The 9,418-nt window shown below is 42.3% G+C and overlaps 2 protein-coding genes and 2 non-coding genes across 5 annotated transcripts in view; 3 read left to right on the top strand and 1 right to left on the bottom strand.

Annotated features, from left to right (window-relative positions):
* The window catches only part of tex10 (testis expressed 10), a 10,688-nt gene extending 3,377 nt beyond the window's left edge, over positions 1–7,311 (top strand). For both annotated transcript variants that reach the window (XM_035673182.1, XM_035673181.1), the window contains exons 8-16: positions 193–440; positions 647–782; positions 1,620–1,789; positions 2,763–2,940; positions 3,834–4,056; positions 5,590–5,670; positions 5,829–6,013; positions 6,732–6,942; positions 7,071–7,311. In XM_035673182.1, the coding sequence (XP_035529075.1) occupies positions 193–440; positions 647–782; positions 1,620–1,789; positions 2,763–2,940; positions 3,834–4,056; positions 5,590–5,670; positions 5,829–6,013; positions 6,732–6,942; positions 7,071–7,193 (1,555 nt within the window). In that variant the 3' untranslated portion in view covers positions 7,194–7,311. The remainder of the gene's footprint in view (positions 1–192; positions 441–646; positions 783–1,619; positions 1,790–2,762; positions 2,941–3,833; positions 4,057–5,589; positions 5,671–5,828; positions 6,014–6,731; positions 6,943–7,070) is intronic.
* Positions 6,305–6,377, top strand: trnat-ugu. Its single transcript has one exon. It is a non-coding gene; the product is annotated as a tRNA-Thr (tRNA).
* invs (inversin) overlaps positions 7,306–9,418 on the bottom strand; it is a gene marked incomplete in the record, with an annotated part of 20,800 nt that continues 18,687 nt past the window's right edge. Inside the window, 2 exon segments of the mRNA XM_035673180.1 lie at positions 7,306–8,203; positions 8,285–8,371. Coding sequence (XP_035529073.1) covers positions 8,088–8,203; positions 8,285–8,371 — 203 coding nt within the window.
* On the top strand, positions 8,564–8,636 carry trnat-ugu. The gene has a single exon. It is a non-coding gene; the product is annotated as a tRNA-Thr (tRNA).

Raw genomic sequence — 9,418 nt, 5'->3', positions numbered from 1 at the left:
CGTCAAGTCATTCAACACCACAAATTTAATATGTCCTTTCAGTGTTTCCTCTATGTTGTTCAAAATTTTCATATCGGTGCATCCCTATCCTTAATCATTTAAATATGTTTTCACTGTATAAACTACCAAGGATCTGTGTTGTGAAGACCTCAACTAGCTGTAACTACTGTAATCCCACCTCCTGTCCTCTAGGAGTAAGCAGACTGCAGCTGTCCCAGGACTGACAGTGGAGCCTCTTGCCCTAAACATCACACTTTGCCAGGTCATGGTGTTCTTCAGCCAGAGGCAGGGACTTGGTCGAGAGATAGACGGAGACTGGCTGACGCCTTTGAGAACGTTCGTCCGAGACACTCTGGGCAGCGGAGTAAAACTGAGCTACAGGCAGCTCCACATGCTGCTGGGTACTGTGTGGAAGATGGTGTTCACACAGAGGAGCAGAAGTAAGCATGTGTGAATGATTTTAATAAACACAAAAGTGTAAATTTAAAGATTAGAAGAGTTCAGTGTTACAGAACACACCCACAAATTGAATGGATATAAGTGTTTATTTCAGTGCTTTATAACAAGATTATTAGTATCCAGATACTAGTTTGTAAACTAAGTTATTTTTAAAATGAATATCTGTATGTGTGTTATATTTGTGCAGCAGTGACAGAGGACCTGTTGGCAGCGGTGTATATCTACTATAAGCAGAAGCACCTGATGCTACAGACACGATTGCTGCTGCTGTCTTTCTACAGCAAGCTGTACCTGCAGGAGCAAGGACACACACACATAGCAAGGTAACTTCAAGGTCCAGTGCGTAGGATTTAGTGGCATCTAGTGGTGTAGTTGCAGAAAGTCCCTCACTTCACCCTCCCTTATTTTCAGGTGATTATACACTAAAGGAATATATATAATAATATAGTAATGAATATTATTATATTACATTTTTGCCAATAGATCCTCCTACATGTTACATTTATATTTCAAAGAATCATTTGATAAATCTGATCAAATGAATGTGTGAATATTTAGTTAACAAAACTCACTTCCTCTTGACACTCACCAACTTTGTTAGCAATTATTAAAACTGTGCATTGTAGATATAAAATAAAGAATGCTTATGCGACTACACTCCTTATTCACCATCTACAATTCAGTTAGAAACTATTTTGTGCTGGTTGTTTTTTTGAACATTTACATTTCCAGAACATTGATCATGCTTTTTTCCAGTTTAAAAATTGTATGGAAAGCATGAATCAATGAAAGGGAGCAGTGAAGTGCAGGAAGGATTTATGATGATTGTGTGTTGTACTGTCTACATGAAATTTCCTCTTACTCAAGCTAATTCATCCAAGACGCACCCCCTGAAAACTAATAATTCCTATTTGTGTAAATGAAGCGGAGCGCTAAGAAAGAAACCAGTGTTCTAATCTTATTAATTTATAATTATAGCCCATAAAGATGCAACAAAAACAGATTTACACATTTGCTTAGATGCTACAATTGGTCTATCGAGGACCAAAACCTTCAGTTGTGCCTTCTAAATCCAGACACAGCATCCTTAGCTGTAACTCTGTCTGCATTTGGTTCACTGAACATCTGAATGTTATCCCTCCCTCTGTCTCTCTCTGCAGGAGTAAGGTGCTGTGTCGTTGGTTGGCTTCTCTCCCTGTGCAGTTGGCCCAGCTTGGTCACCGTAACCCTGCTCTCTCTACACGACTTATCCTGTCCATCCAGGCTGCCGCTTCTCGAGGTCACAAAGACCTGCTCAACAGTTTGCAGACAAATGCCTGCAGGCTCTACGGTACGCACACTCGATTAGAGAAAAAAACAAGTGACAGTGACATAAAAATTAGGGCAAACTGTCACAGAAACATCTGTTTTACTGCAGTTATTCCCCATCTGGTGTTTTCCATCAGCTGGCAAATACCTGAAGTGGTAGGTAAAGTGTGGTAATAGGTGGAAAGTTTGAAACTTTAAACCCAAAGAGAGTCATAGTAGTGTTGAGGACTAGGGGGATATTCTTGGTCTTTATCTGGCTTTTTAAATACAATTCCTGCTCAGCTTCAGCTTCCAATTTAGGACCATTTAATTTAAAGGGAGATGCAGTTATTTCCATAACTGAATCAATGAAAAATAAATGTGAAAACTACATAATCATTTTCATATGCATGAACAGTCCAATATAATACAGAATGCGCAATGCTCAAATGATCAGATTACCAAAAAGAAAAATGTGAGCCAAGAGAAGTACGAGTTACACTGTAGTTTCCCTAGGGGGCGGTGTAACTCCATGTTTCTCACCTCAGACAACTTTGTGGAACTGAACTGCAACCAGAGGCGGAAAGCAGTAATAAGACCATATCCACTGCTCTGAGGATGGTCAGATAGTTAGGCTGGTGTGTGACGGAGGGAGCCAGGAGAGAAGGGGGGGTTGTGTGTGGGGTGGGGGAGTCAGCCAGCGTTCGGATAGAAACAGCCGCAGAGCCAGCAATTCACCATCACAAGACTCCTTTTGTCTGAGGGCTTCTGACATCAGCATGTGCGTCAGAGATAGACAGAACATCACGCACACACACACACACACACACACTATCTGAGCCCTCACTGTGGTGGCTATGCCCGTCTGTCTGTCTCTTTTTTTACTAGTCTGAACATATCCTGGCTTTTCTGGTATCGCTTTAATTTTCTTGATAGAGCTTCATGTTATATCCCCAGAGGGTGCAGTGCATGGCTGTCTCTACATAATTACATATAAAGTGTGTGTTTGTGTGAAGATCCACAGGAAGGAGTTGTGGTGCTGCTACCAGCAGAGTCCCAGCAACAAATGGTGCAGCTCCTCTACTTCCTTCCCAAGATGTCTCAGTCTCTTCTGGCCAATCTGAGCTGCTGCTGCACCGCTGGACGGATTTCTGCTGGCCTTGCTGCCTCTCTGATTCGTATCATACACCTTAGGTGAGCTTTAAAACCCCTACACACCTGCAGAGGCCACATGAACTCAATTTTATTGGCATGTGGGTGTTACGAGAGATTTTAGACATCACGGCAATGCCCTTACATTTGGACCCAAACAGTTACAACTTATTGGGTAGCACACTCCTTGCACCATCAGATGGCACTATTGCGCTTTCACAGATGAGCTGATCTGACATTTCTATCTGGTTTCTTACCTGCCTATTGGCAGGTGCTGATGTGGATGCCCTGTATATTTGATATTTAACTTAGTGGTGATAATAAAAGCTGTTTTTTTTTAATTTTTTTTATTCTGTAACACCCACACCTTACCTTTGTGAGTCTGACCTTTTGCTTGTGTCAGTGGGGCAGTGTTATACAAATTTTGAGCAGAGGGAGTGCTGAGTTCATATGGGATGGGACGTGTGTGTGTGTGTGTAATGGGTATGATACAAAGAGCTCTTTGGGAAGCAGGAATGCAGAGTCGTCATGGAGTATTGAGAAGACAGTTCTGTCTGCATGTGCCTCCCGGGCTTCACAAAACACTTGTTATTCACTCACATTTCTTACTGTTACAGATTTATCCTCCCTTCAAAAGAAGGAAGGAAGAATCTTTTATAACTATGTATCCATGCACTCTATGCTCTTACAGAACACAGCATTATGAATCATTCGAAGAGATAAAGAATATATAAGCAGAAAAATTGGAAAAATATGGAAATGAATGTAGCAATAAGTGGTGTGTCCAAAAAAGTGTAAAGTTTTAAAAAGGTTGCACAAATGACAATCTGTAAAAAACGTTTGATATTCTGAAAGATGTGGCTTTCCAGCTTCAAGTTGAACGCAGATTCCTGCGCCACCAATTGTGTAACGTGTTCACTGATTATGCTCTCCAGGTCATCTCTGAGTAGCTGGTCGGTTGGGAGCCAGGAAGCGGCTCTGCAGGACGTGGACTACATCAGCTTCCTGTTCTCCACCCTGACGGGCTTCTCGTCCGACAAGCTCACCTCCCTGCAGGAGGCCGGCGACGAGAACGCTTTGCCTCCCTCCCCTCTCTCACCCCTCAGCCTCTACCCGACCCCGCTGGAGCAATTCACACACCACTGGGATGTTGTTGAGGTGCGTTCACTGCACACTGTCTTTCTTACCGTTACCTCAAACCTCACATACTACATTCTAACTCTTACCAGTGTCGCAGCCTATCAGAAACACTTGAAAAATGAATCCAGAAGGGACAGAGATTAGGAGGTGAAGGAAGAGGAGAAAAGACATTGTTTTGAAAATTGAAAAGTGTTGATATTCTGGACACAGTTGTGGTCTTTCAGTCCCCCCCTGGTCCCTCTGTCTCTCATATAGAGCTCAGAGGGTGGAAGCTTTATCGTGGCACTCCGGCTGAGAGGGGAACCTTTATCGCGTTGCGCAGGTTGGAGATGCGTGGTTATCGGGCATAGCGGATATGCACAAATGCTAATGAGAGCCCATGGCATGATGGGAGTGTGACATTTCTGCACAGAAATTACAGTTAACGTAACTATGCCCCGGGGCAAGTGTGTGTGAGTGTGTGAGCAAGTGGGGGGCTTATAATCACTAATTCAGCTCCTCAATTAAGCCCTCAGATCCTGCCTCTCTCATCTCCCTGTCTGAGTCAATCACAGGCAAGTGGCGGGAAGGAGGAGGGAGGGGACACGTAGTGGCAAAAGGGGGGGGCAGCATTAAGGGACGGACTGTGTCAACTCTGGTTCGACTAATGAGACAGGATTGTTTTTAATGACGGCGAGAATGCCAACAGGTGCACCGTTCTGACACACACTGGCTCGCACCCACTCCCGCACTTCGGCACGCACACACACCTCAATTTGATAAAAGCTAATGAGAAATTTGATTTGAATTTGAAGTTAATGAGGAAAAGCTGAGCCTTATTATTCACTTTTCAAAAGTTTGGCGGCTTCTTAGGCCTGAAATCCATCTTGTCTTCAGTGAAGACCAGATTCCAGCATGAATGAAATTTTGTTGTTCAGTTTTCTTTGGTGAAGGCATGATGAAGAAGTGAAGGCCTCTCTTCATCCAGACAGGAATGTAGAAATACTCTGGTATGCTTTCTTGTGTTCTAATTCTCCATTTATTTTAAGCAGCAATGTGGTTTATCTGATAAAGTTTTTTCTTAATTTGCTCTTTAATTGTCTGTCAGTAATATCATTACTGCTGTTTCATTTTACCGACCTGCCATTGTTTTTTAACCATGTTTAAGAAGATCGATCAGTTATATGTATTACCTGACGATCTGGGAATGAAAATCATTTGGAAACAGGATTTGGTTCAATGTATTGCTTACTCCTAGAATTGTGATAGAAACATAAACTTATGCTGTGTTTTTAGCGTAAATTGTGCATTGTTTAATACACAAAGCCATAAGAAATCAAGGCATTGTGTAGTTCTCCCTCTGGGACTTTTTTTTTTTTAAATACCCCTTATATTATCCACTGCAGTCAACGATTTCAACAGAAGATTAGACCTGAAAAGCTTTCAGATCTTCCAACTGAAAGCACAATGAAAGTTTTTTTAAACATTGTGGTTACAATTTATGCTAAAATTAAATTCTATGGAAAAAGCACATTTGTTTGATATTAAATTATCTTTTTGTTTGATTCATAGGAAGTGTGTCACAGTCTGGAAACTCTGGGTTCAAAATCTCAGTGCTTTGACATCTTGCAAAATGGCATCTGCAAATATCTGGTAAGAAACTGTATTTATTCAGCAGGAAAATTACATTGAGGATTTCTCAATCTTAGTTGGTTTTGTGCTGGTTTTATTCCTTGAACTGCCTTTCTTCACGTGTTACTGCTGTCGTCTTTATTTGAAAACATACTGAACGTCTTCCGTGTGTGTCTCAGACCAAGTTGGGGCTGGTGCCTGACAGTATGGCGGCGGGGCTGCTCAGAGCTGTATCCAGATTACTGGACCTGTCCGTCCTGCCCATTGAGCCTGTGCTGCGCTTCTTGTCTCAGTGCTGCCTCAGCCTGCTGGCTCTGCTCATCACCCTGCAGCAGGAGTTACCTGCTGAAACCAACCACAAAAGGTGTGTGTAATGACTACAACATAACGTAATGTTCACAGGATCAGTCATTGTCTATGTGAGCAGCCATGCAATGCATTTATTTTGCATTTTTTCTATCAGTACATTTCAGTAGAAAAATATTTGGATGATATCTTCATTGAGATTTGCATTTACATCATGTGAACACTTTCAACCAGTCAGTGCCACGAGCTCATGACACTCCTGTAACTGGTTGCTCTAGTGTGGCACCACACCCATGATCGTTCAAAGTGTGTCTTTATATTGTGATCTCATATTGATGTCCTTAACAAGGGCTCTATAGCTCAGTGGTTAGAGCACTGGTCTTGTAAACCAGGGGTCGTGAGTTCAATCCTCACTGGGGCCTAATTATTGTTTCTTTTTTTAATTCGTAGTGGCCACATACAACCAGTAAAATTACTAAGAAAATCCAATCACTAATTAAAGGCACTAAGACAAAGAAATCTTTCAATCAGGTGTAGCCAAGAAGTGTTTACGTGGTTTTAATGGGGTTGTAGTCTTTTGTCAGTCAATATAACTACAAGCATCCAATGGGAAGTGGCACGACCTCTCGCTTCCAAAAACACCCCCCTTGACACGTACCATTACTGATCTGTGTTAAAATGATCTCCTGTTGATAGGAGATCTTGACCTTAATAGCAGTTTTCTCTTTACATCATAAAGTGATGATGATTTACAACAATTTGCGTCACATTTGCAGGGAGGCAATATGGGGTGCTTGTGTGTCAGCACTGAGCACCGTTCCTCGCCTGCTGCGAATGGTCCTGCAGTTGTTGCGTGTTGGAGATCTGAATGAGGAGGAGCTGCCACAGCTCGGGCAGATCCTATCAATGCTGCTGCAGCACACGCCGCTCCACAACCATCTGCTGGCCAACGCCGGTCTGCTGCAGGAGATCATACAACACCTCACGGTAAACGCACCTCAGACATCAAATTCACACGGATGGACTTTAAGGCTTCTGGGACGGAGAGATTAAGTCTGTTAACATCTCATGGAGTCTGTTAACCTGATGTCTCTGTGTGTGTGTGTGTGTTTCAGAGGTATTCCCGTGGTGCGACCAGGGAGCAGTGGTTGACAGACTTGCTCTACTGTTACAGTGTCACCATGGCTCACAGCTCTTCCGCTCGACGTGGAAATCTGGGCCTCCGAGACATTTACTGACCGACACGCCCTGGTGTGTTCGTCGGTTCACCCTCTCAATTATCTTACAGTAGCGATGAGTACACACAAGAAAACTTTCACACAGGAATAAAGTGAAGTGTATTTTTTTTAAATGTAAGTGACAATGACTTCTCCACATTCTTGTCTTGAGAGCTCCAGTTTTTTTCTGTCTTAAGCTGCCTCTTTATTGCTTCATTCTTAGCCTGGTAATTGTCAGAGTATTATTGTTGCTGAACATTGTCCAGTGCTCACTGTGGGCACTTGATGACTTTTGATTTAAAAAAAACTAAAAATGAAAAAAATAAAGTAAAATCCAGGTGCGCTGCAATTTAGTGTCAATTTTTATTTCATTTTACTTTACATATTATAATAGAAACAGACATTGAGGTATCTAAAATTATACAATATGGATTATTTTTGCGCAAATGCATATTTATGGGAATAAAAACTGCATAGTTAAGAAATACATATTTCTCTTGAGAGGGAAAGCACTTAGAGACCAGACTGTTGTGTAACTGTGTGTGTGTGTTTGTGTGTGTCCGTGGCTGCAGGTGGGCTATCTGTATGACCGGCTGTTGATAGACTGCCTCATTCTCCACAACAGGAGGAAAGGTTATCTCAGTGTGTGTGCGAGAGCGATGGAGAGCGAGGGAGATGGCGTGTGTATGTGTTCCTTCCACAATGGATGAAAGGTTATCTTTTACACACACCATTTCTGTAGACTTAACCCCACCCCGTGAGGTCATGGCTCTGATGTCATATGGCTTAATTTTAGAAAGCTTGGCACATTGAGCGAACAATGTGTGTAGTAATTCTATAGAGGTAATGCTGCCAGCCAGCTGAGAAAACATCAAAGAACATGAGGTGTGTGTGTGTGTGTGTGTGTTTCTCTCTTCAATGTTTTCCCCGGCCTCTGGTCCCCTGTCCAGCACTATGTGGTCTCAGGTGGTAAGAGTACTGCTTGGCTTGATTCACGGCGTCAGTCAGGTGCACACAATCTATACCGCTCACTGCAAAATAAGCACAAGAAAATACCTTTTTAGAGACTTACTTTATTAAAACTGCGTGTTTAAGTACGTACGTGCACTTACACTGGCTCTGGGTGCGTAATGGCATGTCCAGGAGCAGCTGAGACTGAGAGCCCCGAAGTGAACGCCCCCGTCTGGCCATAGAGTTACCTAAAGGACGTTAAAGAAAAATGTTTGGATGATATCTTTATTGAGATTAGCATTTACATCATGTGAACACTTTCAACTAGTCAGTGCCACGAGCTCAGGACACTCCTGTAACTGGTTGATCTAGTGTGGCACCACACCCATTGTTCAAAGTGTGTCTTTATATTGTGATCTCATCCTGATGTCCGTACCAAAGGCTCTATAGCTCAGTGGTTAGAGCACTGGTCTTGTAAACCAGGGGTCGTGAGTTCAATCCTCACTGGGGCCTAATTATTGCTTTTTTAATCCTTAATGGCCATAAAAAACACCTAAATTATTAAGAAAATCCAATCACTAATTAAACACACTCACAGGTATTCCAAAACAGGTTGTTTGACATATTTAATGCTGTTTTGCATGTGAAATCTTATTTCATTATGCTGCAGGACAACGAGGAATCAACCTACAAATCTAAAGTCGATTGCATCAAAGAACTTAAAAAAGGGTTTCTTGGTATTTTGTTTTATGTTATGAAGATAACCTGGAAAAGCTCTGCATTGCCACTCCAATGTTGCTGTTTTTGTCACGATCTATGGGCCAGGTTCGACAGTATGAGTCTAGTCTAGTGTTGGCGGAGCACAGTGGATATAAACAATTAAACCTTTTTTTGTTTTTGACACAGGTTTGTTATCTGTGACGCAAAATACATTTCTCTCTCTCTGTCTGTATGTTGCTACAGATAGATGAATAGATAGATTTTAGGGCGGCTGTGGTGCAGAGGCAGAGCGGGTCGTCCTCTAATTGATAGGTTGGTGGTTCGATCCCCGGCTCTTCCTGCATACATGTCGAGCAAGATACTGAACCCAAATTGTTCCCGATGCTGTGCATGAATGCATTAGTTTCTGTTCGATGGGCTTTGTCATCACTGAGTGAATGTGTATGTGAAAGGGTGAATGTGGCACGTAGTGTAAAAGTGCTTTGAGTGGTCTGAAGACTAGAAAGGTGCTATACAAGTACAGGTCCATTTACTATTTACTCAGTCAGAAACCTTAGTCACCTCCTTCCTTTCCT

This window comes from Morone saxatilis, unplaced genomic scaffold (genome assembly GCF_004916995.1).
Source record: "Morone saxatilis isolate NCDOM2014 unplaced genomic scaffold, NCSU_SB_2.0 Contig24, whole genome shotgun sequence".
Taxonomy (NCBI): domain Eukaryota; kingdom Metazoa; phylum Chordata; class Actinopteri; family Moronidae; genus Morone; species Morone saxatilis.
Note: the sequence above shows the minus strand (reverse complement) of the source record. Positions and strands in the feature narration are given on the sequence as shown.